The sequence below is a fragment of the Ascaphus truei genome, chromosome 3, assembly GCF_040206685.1.
Source record: "Ascaphus truei isolate aAscTru1 chromosome 3, aAscTru1.hap1, whole genome shotgun sequence".
Classification (NCBI taxonomy): Eukaryota; Metazoa; Chordata; class Amphibia; order Anura; family Ascaphidae; genus Ascaphus; species Ascaphus truei.
This window is the reverse complement of record NC_134485.1, coordinates 423,146,616-423,167,233: the sequence shown is the minus strand read 5'-3', so window position 1 is coordinate 423,167,233 and position 20,618 is coordinate 423,146,616. Positions and strand designations below refer to the sequence as shown.

The 20,618-nt window shown below is 41.1% G+C and overlaps 1 protein-coding gene across 1 annotated transcript; it reads right to left on the bottom strand.

Annotated features, from left to right (window-relative positions):
* Positions 1-11,096: 11,096 nt before the first annotated feature.
* TPBGL (trophoblast glycoprotein like) lies at positions 11,097-13,997 on the bottom strand. The gene has a single exon (XM_075593473.1). The coding sequence runs from the start codon at positions 13,791-13,793 to the stop codon at positions 12,720-12,722; it is 1,074 nt and encodes a 357-aa protein (XP_075449588.1). The 5' UTR covers positions 13,794-13,997; the 3' UTR covers positions 11,097-12,719.
* Positions 13,998-20,618: the final 6,621 nt, after the last annotated feature.

The following is a 20,618-nucleotide window of genomic DNA, read 5'->3' as shown; positions in this document are numbered from 1 at the left end:
ATTCCTCCAAGAGACCCACTTTAACACCACATTCCCTCCAAACACCTTCAAAAGAATCTACCCCCAAGCATACTATGCGTCCTGCACAGCAAAAAAAAGAGGGGTAGCTATAGTTTTCAAACACAATATTCCATTCACTTTAAGGTTTCAGACCCAGAAGGCAGGTACCTAATTTTATACGGTAGCCTTTCAGGGGTGGAAATAATCTTAGTAAATGTGTACTCCCCAAATGAAGGCCAAGCAAAGTTTCTGAGAGACTTATGCGATAATATATCCCCCAACCACAAACTACACTACTCCTGGTAGGAGATATGAACATGATAGCAGTCCCAGAGCAAGACAGAACAAGCATACAAGGAACCCCTCACCCACGCTCCACAGAAAAAAATGCTAGAGAATTTAGAAACATATTAAAAGAGTTCTCACTCACTGACATTTGGAGGGCGCAACACCAGGCCAGCGGGATTACTCGTTCTTTTCACCCCCACACCAGACCAATTCGAGGATTGACTATTTTCTGGGTACTAAAGATATTCTACAGGCATCCTCCCAGTCAGATATAGGATCAATATTATGGTCGGATCACGCTCCGGTATCACTGGTACTCTCCCTCCCCTTCTATAAGAACAATCAATATAATTGGAAGCTAAACGATTCTCTGCTAAATCAAATGGATGTAGAGATTGATATCAAACAAAAACTTAGAGAATATTTTACGCTGAATAAGGGCACAGTAGAGTCTCCAGCAATTCTATGGGAAGCCTATAAGGCCACAATAAGAGGAGCTATCATTTCCATAGCATCACACAAGAAAAAAGCTAAGAAAAAATTATATAATGAATTAGCTGAGAAAGTACAACTCCTAGAACAAAAACACAAACACAACCCTTAAAAAAACTATTTAAATTATTAGACAAAACCAGATCTGAATTTAAACAGATCCAACTAGACGAAGTGGAGAGGGCGTTAAGGTGGACCAAGCAAAAGTATTATGACAAAGGCAACAAAGCCGACCGACTATTAGCGTCCAAACTTAGAGGTCTGAGAACTAAGTCGCAAATCTCAGCTATCCAAACTAGGTCAGGAACAAAAACATACAGTGAAAAGCAAATAGCAAAAGAATTCTCTGATTTCTACTCTAAATTGTACAACCTAAATTTCCCAAAAAATCGATCCTTTGGCTCGGAAGCCATCTCCAGCTATCTGGAAAAATGTAAACTTCCTGAACTGTCAGAAAAAAATATCCTAGAATTGAATAAAGAGATAACTCAGGAAAAACTATTAGAAGCCATTGCCCAACTGAAAGCCAGCAAAACGCCAGGCCCGGATGGATTCTCAAATCAGTATTATAAAATATTTAAAATGGTGTTAGCCCCGTATATGCTAGATGTATTTAATTCGTTTCTAGAGGGAGCGGCCATACCGCTCATATAGTTCATAAAAATGGGCACTATATTTAATATTACTATTATTATATTTGATTATCATAATTAGTATATCACATGTCACTTTTATTTTTATTAGTACATATATACACCACTGTATTAATTCTTACCATTATTCACACTATAAATAAATATATTCACATTTTTAAATATATACACTACATACACAGTTTAGAATATATTTTATTGTATCATAGCCCATTTAATTATAGCACACACCACACAGTTTAGATTAGGTTTTTTATATATTTGTCACATAATCATAGCACATTCATTTATAGTGCTTATATTTAATAATGCACTGATCACAGAAATTGTTGTTATATGTTATGTTAATTTATCAGCTGAGATCGTTATTTTAACTTTGCATTTTATTTTTTGCTATCAAGTCACACTGCACATGTGCGGACAAATGGACATTGTTTTCCACATACTACCTATTGCGCATGTGCAACAATTTAATTAGGGTGATTATTGGACCCAATTGGACACCTATAAAAGAGGACACTATGGGACACATCTTTAGAACCCCTGAGGAAGAGAGCAGCTCGCTCTCGAAACGCGTAGGGTTAAATTGTTTGGGACCCAGATCGCTACGCCTGAGGTGCTTCCAGTGCCGTGACGAATCAGCTGTTTATCGGCTGGTACTCAAGAACAGCACGAATCTGCTGCTGCGGTGAATCTGCCACCAGCCGCGAGGAGGAAAGAGCGCCAAGGGGAAGTAAGCACATGCAGCCTGGCATGTGTAGCTGTCATCTTGGCCCTGAACCCAGTGCAATAGCTGTGTGAGCTGCACGAATCTGCTGCGTTTAATCTGCCACCAGCTGCGAGGAGGAACGAGCGCCAAGGAGAAGTAAACACACGCAGCCTGGCGTGTGCAGCTATCATCTTGGCCCTGATCCCGGTGCAGTAGCTGTGTGAGCTGAAAAGAGAGGGGATACTCTCAGATATATCCACCGCCTGTTTTTATCCTTCGTCCGGTGAGTGGGCACTCCACCTGGTGCAGCTGATTACTGGTTCCATACCAATTGTCCTAATAATTGTCATATTTAACTTGTGTTTATATTATTTGTATATGTTTTTCATGTCCAGTGTTTTTTAATCTATTTTATTAAATGTTTTAATATCCCTATCACCCTTGATCTCAGCTGATATATATTCATTTAGTATTAGTGTTACACTATATGTTGTTTGTTTGTTTTTTACCTACAGTATTACACTATGTTTTGTGTTTATTTTATATTCTCTTTAAGCACACCTCTATCGTCTGGAATCCATATCGGTTTCTTCCTGTTGGTGAATATATCCTTTATCTGCCGGCGCCTTTTTAATACTATATTTTTTCTTGTTTTGTTATCTGACCAGGGGGTCAGTTTTAGTATTTAGGCAGCCCCCTATGTGAGGTTATTCCTCTCATTAGGGTTATTTCCTTTATATAGTTAGCGCTACCTACTCTGTGTTTCCACAATATATAATAATGTAAAATCATCAACAATATCACTTACTAACAGTGTTCGACAAACCTATACATTTGCTCGCCCCGGGCGAGTGGATTTAACCCCTGGGCGAGTAAATATTGGCCCAAGCAGCACACGTTTGGTACTAGGTGGCGAGTAGATTTTTTTGTGTGGCGAGTAGATTTTTTGGTGATTTGTCAACCACTGCTTATTAAGGTGTCAGAGAATAATGTGTCATCCTCTCTATCCACCTTTAAGACCCAACTTAAGACACACTTGCTTAAAGAAGCATATGAATAGCACTGTGGATATTCTGAACACATGATACATAAAGCTTGGCCCCCTGCAGACGCACTTACCAGAACTCCCTCCTACTGTTTCTGTACGTTATCCCTACCTACCAATTAGACTGTAAGCTCCTCGGGGCAGGGACTCCTCTTCCTTAATGTTACTTCTATGTCTAAAGCACTTATTCCCATGATCTGTTATTTATTTTATCTATTATTTATTTGATTACCACGTGTATTACTACTGTGAAGCGCTATGTACATTAATGGCGCTATATAAATAAAGACATACAATACAATACAATACTAGAATATGTAAAACACGAAAGGTAAAGAAAACAAACAAAAATATACAAAAATATGCAAATCTCTTTATGGGGTGGTGGGAAGCACAATTTATTTTTTCATGCACCAACACTTTTCGTAACAATATTATTTTCTATAAAAGATTTGTGGATGATTGAATTATTATTTGGAAAGGGGATGTCACTACACTGCACTCTTTTGTTAATTATCTTAATAAAAATGATTACAATCTTAGATTCACTCTTAATTTTCACTCAGACCATATTGAATTTCTGGATCTACAATTATTTGTGGATATTAATAAAATAATTCAAACAGATTTTTATAGAAAACAAAACTCAAGAAACACTTTCTTGAGGGCGGACAGTTGCCATTCACTCCATATTATTAGAGCCATTCCCAAGGGACAGTTCCTTAGGCTGAGAAGGAATTGCTTGACTATTGATGGCTTTCTTTCTCAGTCTGAGGACCTTAGTCAACGATTTATTAATAGAGGTTATTCCGCGACCAGCATCACTGATGCATTTGATATCGCCCTCAATACAGAGAGATCATCTTTGTTACCCGCTAGGGATATTGGACGTTCTCCCCTTGGTACACATGTACAAACTTATAGGAAACAAGATTGTAATGGTAATAAATATAAGAACAAAGGACATAATACATTTGACAATAAATGTCCACTCTTTACTTCACAGTTCAACAAACAGAGTGGGGACATTAAATCAATTATCTCCAAACATTGGAATGTCTTATCTATGGACCCAATATTGAATAAATATATTGGGTCTGGTCTGGTTTTTTATACGTTTTGGGCTATTCTGCTGGGGGGGCTCGGGAGCTCGTTGCTCAAGCTTCCATTCCCCCTCGACGTCACCGGAAGACTCTCTAATAACTTGTTTTTAACATTGTTGTATTGTATATTTCTTAGGATTTTTTATATGCCTCTTATTGTTCCTTTTCCTTTCCCTTCCCTTCTCCTTCCTTTCCCACCTTCCCTTCCTTTTCCTTCACTCCTCCTCCTTCTTATCCTTACGGTCTGTAGAGGATCATTAGTTAATATTCATTGGAGTTGGTCTTTTGACTGATTTTTGTCCTGGTTGGGTACCTGTATATTATATTGCCCTTACATGTTTAGCCTCTCTCTCCATCCTGCTGTAGGCACTTCCACCCTTCGACCGCGTTTTGGTGCTCTGCGCATGCGCAAGGCTTTGCGCATTGCGTCATGACGTCACTACTGTACGTGTGCCGTTTTGGCACGTATTGGACGCAGGTAAGAGGGTATTTATTAGGTTGCATTACACTGTATGTTATCCTTGATAAAGAACGCAGTGACGTTCGAAACGCGTTGGATGGGTCTCATGAAACAATAAAGTACCTTTTTTAACATATTTTTGATTTTGGGTCCTTTCCTGCTCCCTCCGGTTCATGCGCTCCTCTCAATCTTCTACTTCTGCATACCAGCATTGGAAGTTGCACAGCCAGCCAGCCACACCAAGGAACGTGAGTAATTATTGCTACAGCTTTACCTACCAATGAGATTGATCGTTGGTGATCTCGCACTACCCATTACCTGCCTTCAGGAGGACTGTACCCATATTGTTAGCTGCATTACAACTAATCTACATTTGTGATTATGTATTTCCTTTGATGTTGGTTCTGGCACTCTATAATTATTTGACCTGGCATTTGAGCGCTCTGCTACCTCATCTATCTTGAAACCAATGGCAACACCTGGTATTGAAGTGGAATAGGTATATTTGGGTGTTGCTGTAAATTAAAGGAAAATATGTCACGCTTGTGATCCTTTTTTGTGAAGAAATGGTCAAGTGTTTAAATAACCTTTTAGCAAAATGTTGGTCGAAATGCCAGTCGGCTCCTTTCCGATCCCAGATAAATAACTTTTTCTCCATGTGTCTTTGGGCTCCAAGAATTGAATACACATAAAAGTTGGAGGGCGGGAGCATATTAGTTCCTCCGTCCACCACTTAGAAGCTCATTTGTAAAACGCACTCCTGGGCGTTTAAAACTTAGCATTTAATAATAGTTCTATTAAAATAAATTCTACACACAGAATGATAAAAATAAACACACAAATGTACTAATACAGGGAGGGGGATGGGGAGGTGGTGTTGGGCTAGGGGTGTATGTTGCTTGATTGTCTACCTGAATAAATTCAGAAGAACCAATTGACCCCAAATCAAGCCTAGAATTATAGAGCACAGGATCTCTGATTGACAACTGCTAATAAGACCCTAATCACTATACCGACATATATGTGTTGTGCGGCATGAGGCGTAGCATACCGATCAAACCAACCTGTATTGTGAAATGTAGCACCTGACAGTATGATGTTAATAAATACACTGTTACTTTAAGTTATCAAATTAACCCTGTAGGTGCAACACAATGACAGGTTGGTGGTACGTGGATTGACTCTACGCCTAATGACGTTGACATACACAGCACAAAAGTTATTCACACATATAGTTAATAGGATGTATAAAAAATCTGGAAACAGCTGTAACTGAACACCCTTTTTTGTTCAGTTACAGCTGTTTCCAGATTTTTTATACATCCTATTAACTATATGTGTGAATAACTTTTGTGCTGTGTATGTCAACGTCATTAGGCGTAGAGTCAATCCACGTACCACCAACCTGTCATTGTGTTGCACCTACAGGGTTAATTTGATAACTTAAAGTAACAGTGTATTTATTAACATCATACTGTCAGGTGCTACATTTCACAATACAGGTTGGTTTGATCGGTATGCTACGCCTCATGCCACACAACACATATATGTCGGTATAGTGATTAGGGTCTTATTAGCAGTTGTCAATCAGAGATCCTGTGCTCTATAATTCTAGGCTTGATTTGGGGTCAATTGGTTCTTCTGAATTTATTCAGGTAGACAATCAAGCAACATACACCCCTAGCCCAACACCACCTCCCCATCCCCCTCCCTGTATTAGTACATTTGTGTGTTTATTTTTATCATTCTGTATGTAGAATTTATTTTAATAAAACAATTATTAAATGCTAAGTTTTAAACGCCCAGGAGGGCATTTGACAAATGAGCTTCTAAGTGGTAGACGGAGGCAATAATATGCTCCCACCCTCCAACTTTTATGTGTATTCATTAATTATCAGCTCATCTATCGCACCCAACGTCAAACTAGGTGTTTTGGGCACACTCATTTAACACAAATCCATAAAATTAGTGAGCTGTATATTCTGTCTGTATTCTAGTGGCTCCAAGAATTGGACTGCAACCATAAAGAAGCAGGAAATTGCATACCTTGCAGCTCAATTCTGTGTTTTCATTGTTGGATGCATGGAACCTCCTTCCAGCTGACGTAGCAGATAAAAAACAAAGAAATCAAGAAGGCTTGCGATAGACACAATGGAACCCTGTGGGTGTACGATGTATCAAATGTTAAAGATCTAGTGGAGTATATTGTATGTAGCCCTCTTTCCCTCTAGCTTAGATGGGTCTACTGGTGCTAGCTTTACCTGCTGGCTCACAGGGATCTGAGCCTCCACTACTGGGAGCCTGGGGCAACAATATAATGACTGGCAGCGCCTCCACTTGCCCAGGATCCCCAAAACGTGAGATTTACCTGAACAAGAACAACAATAACAGCTCGCATATATATAACGTAATCCTTTAGTGTATAAAGTATATGCACACATATGAATAACCTTATATACCAATGGCCCCTGCCACACGTCACAGTGCAGTAGTGTCCTCCCACCACTGTGTATATCCCACACCATGTCCAACGTAACCGACCAGTCCCTTGGTCACTTAACCCCTGAGTGTCCCCAAGGAACCCACCCTTAAGTCGGGGTCAGCGCCTGTAAAGTATCGGTATGTTGGTGCACTTCTGGAAATACCTGCCGGGTGTTCCAACACCCGGTCGCTGATTTCTTCAAAAAGGATCCGCAGATCCAGCGTCGTCTCTCACGAGGAGTTCCTCCACCGCAGGAGAGGCTTCCACGTGCCGTGACTTCCAATAACCTGAGTCCAGGCTAATGATGACAGGCTCCTCACTGCAGCGCTGAGTCCCTGACTAGCTCTACACACTAATCAGGCAAAGTCACTGCCTAAGGGCTGTTCCCTACAGTAACCACAAACTAGTGATGAGTCAGGGCCTGCAATGGGGCCTAGGGAGAATACTGGCCTATGCAGTGGGTCCCTGACCCCCGCACTCACGCACCTCCTCTCCCCTTGCTCTCCCAGCCTCCTCTGGCTAGCGTGGTCCCTGCTGAACACATCCCTATCCTGTCAGCCAGAATCTACACAACCCTATTGGCTGTCTGAGGACAGGTGACTATGCAGAGGCACATGGGATATGTAGTCCCCGCCTAGAGCCTACGTCCTATTGGTCAGCATTCGTGCGCAACTCACTGCACATGCGACAGCTCTCCGTGAGGACCACGGCAGCTCTCGTGCAACTGCGCATGCGCGAACTGAAGCCAACATGGCGGCGCCCTGCATCTGCAGTCACAAGGTGCGCCCGGTGACATGGCCAACCCACGCAACTCCCTGACGCGCACGGAGGTAAGGGAGGGTCACCGGAACCTCACGGCTACATCTATGAAAGCAGGGGAAATGGTCACACTACTTTGACCAAGTTATTATTATTATTATTATTATTCTGTACAATTATAATACTGTGCCCAACAACTGTTTCCTTAACTCCTACTAGCAGAAGAAGGAGTGGCTCAGTGAGTAACGGCAATGATAACTGAGTTGAATCAGGGGAACCTGGTTCAATACCCAACGTCATCTCCTTATGATATTGGGCAAGTCACTTTATGTCACTGTGCCACAGCCAACACAAATATAGATTGTAGGATCATCTGTGCTGTGTCTGTAAAAATTCCTATGTACTGTGCACTATATTGTAATTGTGAAGCGAATTGGGTGAAAGGCGCTATATAACATAAAGTTATTAGTTATTACTCAACCATGAACCAGTAACAAATGTAGAGTAGGAGAGTCTTCTGGAGTTGTTAGCAAGGTTCCTGGTGAGTGCAGAACTACAATATGTCAGTACAAAGTACCTTCAGAAGTGGATAATAAGAGACGCAAAATAAAAATTTTATTTTATTGTGCCTGTATTGTTATATGTTTAAAAATGTTAGTATATACAATTGGGTATGCTTGCCTTCATTTGAAGGGTTACTAACAATGTATAATAGGTAATCACTATCGCACTTTAGTAAATATGAGTCAAGGTTAAAAAAAATAACAAGCATTTAGCTGAAGCGGAGCTGTACAAAATACCAATATTAGTTGGCTGATATGACATCATTTGATAGAAAATCTGCAGTACAATCAATATGTATGTGAATATATCTGACCCGGCACACACTGTATTATCATGCACTGTTTAAACAGAGATATGTGCATTCAGTTATTCAGTGCGTAGCATTTTGAACCACTGCTAATGTTGGTTATAATTCCTAGTTACATTAATAAATCTTATTTTTCTGCCCTAACTCAAACTGAGGTATTTTCCACATGCAGAATATTGTACAGCCGTCATTTTGTGCTACTGAGCATACATCAATATGTATAAGTCAACATGTAAGAAGAGAGTTAACACCTCCACTTCCCAAGGCCACCTTTGTGGGGTTTTGTCACACAACCTTCACATTATAAAAGTCCTCGGGGCCTTTAAAACATTTTTTTTTAAAGATTGCAACCTACAACAGATTATTCCAAAGCTTCATTTACACTGAGTGAGACTTAAAGCACATTCTAAGGACCCTATTCAGTATCTTCCCAGTGCACAGAGGGTTCAGCGCTAGGCAAAGTGCAGTAGTTGGACTTCAATCTTCTCCAGCAAGTCGGAGTTGGCTTCACACAAATAGGATAAAAACTGCCACGCAATATACTGTAGTATTTAATCATTTGGGGCAGAAATCTGTTTTATACATAGCCTGCAAATAATATTACAGTACAGTACAGTACAGCTTCCAAAATGTTGTAATACTCGGCAGCATGCACAGTGGTTTATATTTCTCTGTCTTTCACAGTATATGTCAAAACTGATACAAAAAGTCATGTACCAAATTAAGCAAAGTCAAAAATCTCATCGACACTAATGAGTTTTTATTTATCTGTTAAAAGATTGATAACAATAATTCTCCAGTTTTTTGGCTGTGAGAAGTTGATACCCTTTAAATTCTTAGCTCAGGTCCAGTGATGCTACCATAAGTGATGAAAATAATGCTAACCAAGAATAAACTGATGCAACTCATTATAATATGGGATATATATATATATTATATGCTGCAGTGTAAGCACTATATGCTAGGGGATAATGTTGAAAGGCAGGGTTGCAGACCTGTCTAAGACATGTGAATGTGCTCACAAGTGATATTCTTTATTGGCTACATGCTAACAGTGGAGGTTTTTTTTTGTTTCCTTTGTGCTTTCTCATCCTAAGCTCCAGTCATTACTAGGCAGACTGGCTTCTCAGGCTGCTTTCTGCCAGCACAAGGCTTATGAAGCCAGGGAACCTGCCGTCCTTCCTTGGAACTCTTAATTTGATTTTGACTTGTGTGGCAGGTCAGAAGCACGGACTGGTGTCTAACAGACATGCCTCTGCCCCTTCTTCATGCAGGGATCCAGGCTCCCCCTCCTGCTGTATCATTTGCTTACATGGGTTCCATGTAAAAATGGATTTCAGGCAAAAGCTGACACACTGTGTGCTCATTTGCATGTCATTTCCCAGAATCCCTTGCTGCAGTGGAAGCACTGTATATTCACAAGTGATATTCTTTATTTGCTATATGCTAACGGTGGAGGATATTTGTAACCTTCTTCACCCACCATGACTCAAAATATATGTGTGTGTGTGTGTGTGTGTGTGTGTGTGTGTGTGTGTGTATATATATATATATATATATATATCTTATTAAGCCCTTTAAAAAAAAATGTATATATATATATATATATATATATATATATATATTTTTTTTTTACTTACAAACGGATTCTGAACCAAAGTAAAGGATAATACAAAATACATTGATTCCCCGACGTTAGAGAACATGTAATATACATAATTTGTTATATACCATGTAGTCAACTTTATTGCTTCCACTGGAGCATTCTTGCGAGACACACACAACATGCAAGCGGGAGCAGACACCATTCTCTTTGAACTAAGTGTGCATGAAAAAGGGACAGAGCTAATGCATTATTAATCCCAGCAAGTTCAACAATGTCTGCAACATCTGTAAATTTATATTGTGGTCAGTCTAAAAGCTCGATAATAATACTCTTAAAAGTAAAAATATATATCTAAACTGATTTGAATGATTTCTTATGTTGTTTAACTCAATTACTCTATATACAGTGTATATATTTCATTAAAATCTGGGGTGCCTATCATTTACCATAATCATTACGGGCTCCAGGAATGTGAGTTATGTGTGTTATGAGTAAAATAAGTTTAAGGGGTTAAAGTGTAGTCATAGTATATCATTTCATATTAAAGCTAGTTCATTTTGAAGGAGTTTTAGACTAGTGAATAAACAGCGCTGTCCCTATCTATTAAGATAATAATAATAATAATAATAATAATAATAATAATAATAATAATAATAATACAGTAGATGCCTGCAGGGCTTATTTGTCTTCTACTGCAATGACACCTTTTGGTCATTGGGTTGGGGCTGGGCAACTGTTTAAATTACTTCTCTTCTAAAAAAAAAGCTGGATACTGTATGTGTAAATGAATGATGCTTCAATGCAGGAGAGTATAATCCTATTGGACAAGAAAGCCAAGCTCTTTCTAAAACGTTTTATAGGTGGGCTATTGTTCATAATTGTATATCCTTATGTAACTTACATACAGTAACAACCATACAGTAGTTGATTTAATGTCCTCAGTTCCAGAGGGACCACTGGCAAAGCATTGCACTTTCATGTGTCTCAAAGGGTTAACTATTATGTCCCTTGTTTTTTTTATGTGTATATATATATATATATATACACACACACACACACACACACACACACACACACACACACACACACACACACACACACACACACACACACACACACACACACACACACACACACACACACACACACACACACACTAAGCTGTAATAAGCTTTATTTTACCTACTGATAATGCAGAATATCAGATTTTCTAAAGGATGTATGACTCTGATTCTGATCACTGAATATCCCAGTAGCAATAACGCTGGCTACATCTGTTTTGAGTGTGCGTGTGTATATACTGTACTGTATATAAAATTATACATGTATCTTTATTTGTATAGAGCAATCCATGTACATACTGTAGCATTTCAGAGCATTAATAGATGCAATAAAATAGGGAATATAATGGTAATATGCGCTACAAACAAAAAGTAAAAAAAAAAAAATAGGAAAATTAGTACCTGACGCAAGAGGAACAGTATATAGTAAGATGATAGAGATAGAATGTAGAATATAGACAATACAGAGATTAAAAATATCTGGTGGTGAAAGTGCCATAGAAAGTAGTGGTACTGTGATTCATATCAGCCCAATCCTTTTAAAACTGGGTTACAAATGCAGTGAATACTTTCACTCGGTTTGCTATATTTATGTTATAAGAAACAAAAGAAAAAAATATTTTCAAATAGATCTAAATCTTTAAAAAAAAGGCAGAAATGTAGGCTTCTAAATAAAAAAATAAAAAAAAGTACTGGTACTTTATTCTATACCACCGAGCAGCATCCTACTTTCATCCCTGCAACCATACAGTACTATAACCTTAACGCAAAACAGGTCCATGAGAAGGCTGGAACTCCTTCACTGTCAGAGTGTACTCACCAGCAAACATTTAGGAGTGAAGGCGTTAAATCAGTCCCTATGTATTTGCACATGTAAAAATCATCCTGCAATATTTCCATCCACTCAGAAGCTTCTTTCCACCCACAACAAATGACAGCAGAAATACATCCAGCCCAATGACTTCCCTGAAGTGCCTGTGCCCAGCCTGTTTTTTTTACAGATGTAGCAGATGTTAGTGCATCCCATTAACATATTGCGTTTGTGCCTTATTTACCAGTAGTGCTATTAAAAACAATGGTTAAGGAGATAACACACGTTAGTTAACCTGTTATTTTACGTTTTAGTCCCATTTAATGGGATGGGCATAACTCCTGCTGCATCTGTATAATGTACTAGCTTTTGAATTCTGCTATATTCCAGTTGAAATGTTAGATCGCCTGGGGTCCGAGTCCTGTTCATAGCGGTAGTGATAACCCTCCATCTGGTCCCTGCAGGCTTCCCTGAAGTTGTTCACCCATTTCTTCATCCCTCGCCTGTTCAGGTAGAGGACCATGAGGAAGATCACTCCGATCAGGGCCAGCACGATGCCGAGGAAGACATAGGAAGCGGTTTTCAGGTCCTTGTGTTGACACTTGAGGTCCTCAGTATTCAACTTGGTGACATGTGTGCCGTTGAGGTTCACAGGTGCATTGCATGTGAGGCTTTGGGCATCCAAGACTTGCGATGTATTTCTGAGCCAGTACAACATTGTAGCTATCTGGCAGTCACAAACTAGAGGATTTGGGCTTAAATAAACCCAAAGTTTACTTTTGTTGGACAAGGCTGAAATTGTCTCTGCATCAACCACCTGGAGAGAATTATTCCCAATGTTCAGTACTTGCAAGTCCTCCAAAGCCAGCACCACACTGGGGAACAGCTGCAATGCATTGCTGGCCATTTCTAATATCCTAAGGCTCCTCAGGTTCATTATCCACTGAGAGTTAAATAACTGTTCTGGAGCCGGTTTCTGCAGTGCGTGGTTCAGCTTTAATACTTGCAGCTGAGTCTGTCCCAAAAAAGTATCGTTAGCTATGGAGCTTAACAAATTGTAACTCAAATCTAAGGTGGTGAGGCTGGGTAGCCCATGGAAAGCCAGCGCTTCTATGGTTTGGATGCTGTTGTTTGATAAAATGAGAGAAGTTAAGTTAACCAGGTGTGTTCTGTTACTCACAAAGGCTGCAGTTCGGAGCACGGCAATATGACTGCCAATGATTGACAAGTTTTGGACCCAGTGAGGGATCTCCCTTGGGATCTCCTGCAGAGATAGGAAGTGGCACTGCACCAGACCAGTGTTTGTAAAGCAGTAACAGTCTAAGGGACATGCAGCTGTCACATGTATTAGGATCAGCATCCCAACCAGCTTCAAGATGAGCAAGCAATGGACTTCAGCAGAAATCAACAATGTGTGGAGCTGGACATGGTAATCTAGCGGTCTTGGTGACATGTTGCAGTTTTGGAGTTCAGGAAGGAATGAGAACACAGTTCCAAAGTGTGAAAAGTGCTCCTCTGTCCTTCTCTTCTGTCAGCGCAGGGAAGCACCATCAAGGCGTTGTGCTTTCTCATCCTCAGCTCCAGTCATTACTAGGCAGACTGGCTTCTCAGGCTGCTTTCTGCCAGCACAGGGAGCCAGCCGTCCTTCCTTGGAACTCTTAATTTGATTTTGACGTGTGTTGGCAGGTTCAGATGGATGGAGTGGTGTCTAACAGACATGCCTCTCCCCCTTGGTCATGCAGGGATCCAGGCTCCCCCTCCTGCTGTATCAGCTGCTCTTGCTGTTATTAAGGAAGAAAGGCTGGGGTGATTTGCTGGGATGTATTCCCAGCAGTACTAAGGATATTCTTGTGTTCGTTTACATCAAATAACTGCTTAACACCTAGAGTGCTTAAAAGGCCAGCAGTGCATTGCTAGGCATTGTTGTTGTGTCTTCTCTATTCATCACATGTATCAGACAAATCAACAGAGGAAATGGACAGCTGAGGTGGGATGGAGCAAAGGGTACAGTCATACAAATGACATGCTTTGTTGTCATATTTGGGATATTGGTGAACACATACTGTATCTTATGTGCGGAGGTCCCAGACATTTAATGGGGGTAATCTTTGGTACTCAGAGGTACCACTTCTTTTACATTTTCAACAAACAAAATGCCATTCCTACTCAGGCAGTTACATTTTCTTTTTAAATAAAATTGATTTATTTTCTCTTGCTTTCTTTTTTATACCATAAATATTACTCACGTCTATGCAAAATTAGGTCCAAAGAGCTATACCCCCATGTTTAGAGTATTTAGATTCTACATTTTTTTTTAAATCAGACACAGTACCACTATTTTTAAGGCATTTCAACCTCTGGGGTTAACATATTTTGGGGTGAAATGTCTTTGATAGACACACATTTATTTTGGGGTTCTCGGTGCAATATAACTATACAAGTTATATATGTTTTATCAAAGTTGTGGGGAAGTAGTTTCTGTTATAAGATTCTCATGAGCTCCTGCAGGTGTGGAAGAGTTAATCAAGCAGACTAACGCTTAATAACGTATTGATTTCCTTTTCTTCTACAAGTGGTAATAAACATTGGTAGCTGTTTCCATCTAGAAGTGATTCAGCTCATTACACATTGCCATGTTCCTATCACATATATCCCATTCTGAGCATTGTTTGGACATTGTGTTTTCTTCCTCACACTGCAGACTCATAACAGTTTTGATTGTCTGGTTCCTCTGCTGTTGTAATCCAATATATTCTGGTTTCCTATAAACCAGCTGTATGAGTTTAAAGAAGAAGTTGACCTCTTTTCAATCACTTTACCATATATATAACCCAGGAGGCAGGGTTGGCTGGGAATATGGCGGTTCCTGGTGCACTGTGTGTGCGTGGGACCTCTTACCACCTCCGGAGCCACACTTTCCATCGAGTGATGATGTCATGTGACGTACAGGCCCACCCTCGTGTCACGTGATGATGTTATGTAACGTCGTGTCGTCAAGGTGAGACATTGTCACGTGATGACTCGTGGTACCTGGAGTTGCCGGCTCTTTCAGAGACCCCACGCTGTCCTCTCTGCCCAACTTCGGTGACCACAGTTTAAATGTTTTGATGGTTAATTTAACCACCACAATACTTAAACTGAAGAACCAGTAAGATAATGTCTTTAGTGCCACAGCGACGCACGGTCGTGGCGCATAAGGATTAACTCTGGTGGGTTGCCTTCAGAATCATGGACCCCCCACAGTTCCATTGTGCAGACTTTTATTTGTTTGTCCGTGGCTTTGGGGACAGTAAGTCTTGCTACATCTGTATCAAAACTTTCAAGTTCTTATAGCGTGGGCATTTAGACTGTCCGACTTCTATCACAAACAAGGGCTATTTTTGTGGAGGAGTTTGGGGTAATTCAATTGTGGCATCTTTTTATAAACTCCACATAGTGATTATGAAATTATTATTAATTTTAGAATACTAATTGGAAGTGGATACATGCTTATTCCACATTTTTTATTTATTTTAAGTTGAATAATTAATTGTACTTTCCAATTTCTTTGCTTAGGGTTCGGGAGCCTCTTTTTCCCCACAAAAACACCACTGGTCAAAGCTCTGAGAGCAGAGCAACTGCAGTTACCCAGGAAGGAAGTTATGGGATTGTACATGTAGCAAGGTATTCCCCTTTGTCTTCCCCTTGCCTCCTTACCTGCGCTGCTGTGGGGAAAAACAGCGAGACAGTGTGAGTGGCAACGGGCTCGCTGGAGGCTCTGGCAGCTCCCAGTAAAGTGCGCTGCTATGTTGGGAGTGCAGGCGCATGCGCGGAAGTTTGCGCATGCGCAGAAGGAGTCGCGGCAGCCATTATAGTTAGCACATGCGCAGTATGCTTGGTGTACGAGGCGGCTATAGGAATATGCTCCGTGGGGATTACAACTCCCAGCAGCTACTGGGCCTGCAAAGAGGGAAAAAAAGGATATAGTAGCGCCAACCGCGTGTTGATTCAAATGCAGATATTCAATAAATACACAGAGAAGTCCCGCTGCCAGAGTTCATAGAGGTGATTCAAAGTCCTCCACACAATGTCAATCAAGAATAAAAGGAGTCCTCCGGTGCATGGTTATACTCGTGGTTCCCAAGACATGTAGGGAGACAATTAAAACAACAAACCACAGAAAAGGGGTAGTTAAAATGGAATTAATATGCAGCCTAATGTTGATTGGTATTAGACAAAAGAACACTTAGATAAACTGCTGATTCTTGAGAAGGAGATTCTTCTTAAATGTTCTTCAAAACATAAAGGAGAAGGATATAGTGTAAAAACGTGTAATGAAGAAATAAGATTTAAAAGAGAATTCTCACTCACAAATGACCATAGGCATACGGCATTGAAGGGGTTTTCACTCTGGACTCCACAAGCCTCTCCCTTGTAACTCAAGGCGTTGGTGCGGCATCTGTCTTGGCGTAGGAAGTGACGTCAGCTGTCGGCGTCAGCGGGGGACGCGGCTGGGCTCGTGAACAGCTCTGGTTGCTCCCGTGATGTCACTGAAGAATCCAAAGGCGAAACTAGTTTGCCAGAATTTGGACATTCCAGGCCACCGTAGCTGGAAGGAAAAAGCTCTACCAGGCTTTAGGATTTAACTATTGCTGATGCACACGTGCAGGAGCAGAGATGGAGCAGGAGGTCAGTGAAGGGAACAACCAGAGATGTGCTCGAGCCCAGACGAGTCCCCCGCTGACGCCGACAGCTGACGTCACTTCCTACGCCGAGACAGACGCTGCACCGACGCCTTGAGTCCAGAGTGAAAACCCTTTCAATGCCTTTCAATGCCATATGCCTATGGTCGTTTGTGAGTGAGCATTCTCTTTTAAATCTTTTTTCTTCATTAAACATTTTTACACTATATCTTCTCCTTTATGTTATGTTTTGAAGCACATTTAAGAAGAATCACCTTCTCAAGAATCTGCAGTTTATGTAAGTGTTCTTCTGTCTAGTACCAATCAACATTAGGCTGCATATTAATTCCATTTCAACCACCCCTTTTTTGTTATTTGTTTTAATTTTCTCCCTACATGACTTGGGAACCACGAGTATAACCACGCGCCAGAGGACTCCTTTTTTTCTTGATTGACACTGGGGCTGCAAGAACACATGGTCTGACATAGCCAATGGTGCTGCAGCAATCCCTTGCGGCCAGATAGTTACATTTCACGCGCTGCAAGCCACGTCAGTCAGGGCTGGGACACAGAGAGGTGAGGGTGTATGTGTGCAGGGTCTGTGACCCTCTATACTAGGCCAGACTAACCCCAGTAGGCCCCAGCTAGGCCCCGACACCCCTGTAAGTTTTTGGCTGCTACAGGGACAGGCCCTTAGACAGAGACACTGACTGCCCCATTAGCTTATCTGTATCAGGGACACAGCTACAGACACTGCGCAGCACTGGCGGCCTGTGATTTGGGACCAGACCATTGCTTTTTCATAGAGACTATCTTTGTGTGGGACACTCCAGTCAGATACCACCCGACGTAGAGGCGGACTCATCGCGGAGGCGGACTCTATCGCTGGATCAGCGGATCCTATCTGTTATCTGTTGGCGGGCCCAGTTGCTGGAGCACCCGGCAGGTACCTACTACACTAAGTGCTCCAACCATTACACCTAGACTAGTGGGCAGCACTGTCTCACACATTGGGTTTGGGTGTGGGACTCTTGGAACACAGTGTTGGGAACACGTGGTGGGTTACGGATGTGCAAGGCTTGGTGGGTAGCGGTACCAGATTAGCAATTACTATTACGGTTATGATGTGTTGCCAATAAAGGTTATTGTTATTTTATACAGTTTGTGTGGTCACTAGTATTATTGGGTCCTGTGAGGGGCTCCTCCCACTACGTTGGGATCCCTCTCAGGTGGAGACGCTGCATTGAGACTATTGTTATATCACCCCAGGCTCCCTGTGGCTTAGGCCCTCTGTGAGCCAACAGGTAGTGGCAGCACCAGTAGCCTTCCTGTTTAGGGGGAAACAGGGCTGCATACAGTATCTACAGTATCTCAGACTCCAGTAGCCAAGGAACCTCAGAGCACCACTAATAAAGTTGCCTGTTACAGTATGCGTAGAAAATGAAATCATTGCCATTCATTGATAAGCACAATGTTTAATCAGTTATTTGCTGGCTGTCAATGAAATGACTCCCATCTCTCATCTCTCTCACAGTTGTTCGGAAGCAGTTATACTGCGTGGGTCACATATTATAATGCAATGTATCACCATCTGCATCAAGGTCCATCATCCAGAAAAAAAAATGAGAATAAAAAAAACTGCCCCATTGAGGCGTCATACAGTAAACTCCTGTGACTGATGATCTGTGACAATGGGAAGAGACTTTATTAATAAAGTCATTGCGTCTGGTACAGACCCAAGAATTTTCTTTCTTGCTTCCGGTGCATTTAACAAAACACACAAAACCCCAGCAAGCTCTTTCTGGGAACCCCCGAGCCCCCACAAAGTATATATAAGTGTCAAAAAGGAGAGCTATTGAGTGCGGCATATGTATACAACAAACGACAGAGAAGCCCAATGCTACATCCAATATGAAATAAAATACACAGTAAAATACTTATATATCCTCTTGGAAAAGGGTCATTTAGTTTAACCCTTTGGGCAAAGCGTTGTAAGCTTGCGAGCCACGACAAGGCAGACACCTGTTCGCAAGTCCTAACCCTACCAGATAAAATACTAATATATCTCTATTAGGATTATTCCGGTGCATTTAAACACTTTTCTTGAGCTTGATCAAGCATTTTTTTTGGGAGGGGAGTGGCTTGTATTTGCTTTATTGAATATTTGAAGAGGCTTATATACATATGTTTCATTGAGAGCATGATAAGTGGTTAAGGACAACTTAAGGCCTTGCCAGGTCTGGATTTAGCAAACACAGGGCCCTGTGATATCCAGTGCTGGGCCCTCCTGTCCCTTGAAGTCACTAGTATCGGTCCTGCCCAATGAAACATAGCCAAGGAAGGACAGTAGTGAAAACCAAATAAAGGGGCCTATGCTGAAAGCGCCGATAAGCCAGATCTCGCCAAAAAAGCCCACTGCTATTCAGTAAGCCCAGAGAAGCCTTTTTTTGGGTGGGGGGGGGGGGCGGAAAAAGAAAATCTGTCGACTGCTTGGCGAGAAGCTCATCGCCAGCTTTTTAAACTCGCTGTATTCTATTTGCCCTGATCAGCATCTCGTAGCTGATCGCCGCACTAGAATGGCGAATTTTTCGCCAATCGTCTCAGCAAAAAAAGTTGTCAAGAAGCTGGGGATGAGTGGCGAGACGGCACTTAGAAAAAATCAGGCCCTTTTCCTGCCTCGGAGACACACGGCATGCATCTGATTCAGGAAAAATGCATTTACAGCCACTTCATTACCTTAGCGGCTAACTGCTATGGCAATGAAGGGGTTAACCACCTCGTGCCAGGATTATTGTCGGTATCAGGGGTGGGTGAAGGGGGTATTTGGCCCTTGGTGGGTGTTTAGGCCTTGCAAGGGGACTGCGGGTGGACTTAACCCCTTCATTACCTTAGCGGTTAATACCCAGGCAACTACACCCACCCTTCACCCATTCATTTGTACAGTGGCGTCATCATGCCCATATATAATAAAGCTCAACCCCATTATAGCACGATCCGCTACAACGCAAATCTGCTTATAACGCGGTCTGAGCGTGGCTCTGATTTGAAAACCTCCAGGTTAAGTATATTTATAGTGTCTGTTTTGTTACACCAAGCCTGTGGTGTAGAGGTAGAGAATTGTACCAATACATGAAAGGTCCTTTTTTCGATTCCTGTATGATATGGTATCATTTATAATATAAATTAGGAATAATGATTTCAATCCCTGCATGTACAGTATATATTTAAAATGTATTAATGTTACAGTTGTTACAGCGGGAACAGTACCGACTTTTCATCCATTTGGTTTTAACGATGTGGTAGATATCACTTCTTTTGTAAATTAATGTATTCCTGAGTTACTGTAGTTTCAAATTAGATGTGTTCCATGTTTTTTATAATGTTAAAATTCTTATACATATTTTTGTGTATCCTCCGACCATCACATTGTGTGTGTGAGTCTTTTCACACACATCGTAGGTGATGTGTTTGATTTAATCATGTTTTATTTATTTATATATTATCTGTTTTATAATTTAAAATATGTATTTATTTGTCTATGTACTCCATCCTGGGATCCTACTCTTCTAATTTGATATATACTTAATATTTTGTTTATGCGTCAGCCTCATTACACA

Bases quoted from the DNA above. Each gene is read 5' to 3' on its own strand.
- TPBGL (XM_075593473.1), bottom strand. From the start codon at position 13,793: ATGTCACCAAGACCGCTAGATTACCATGTCCAGCTCCACACATTGTTG.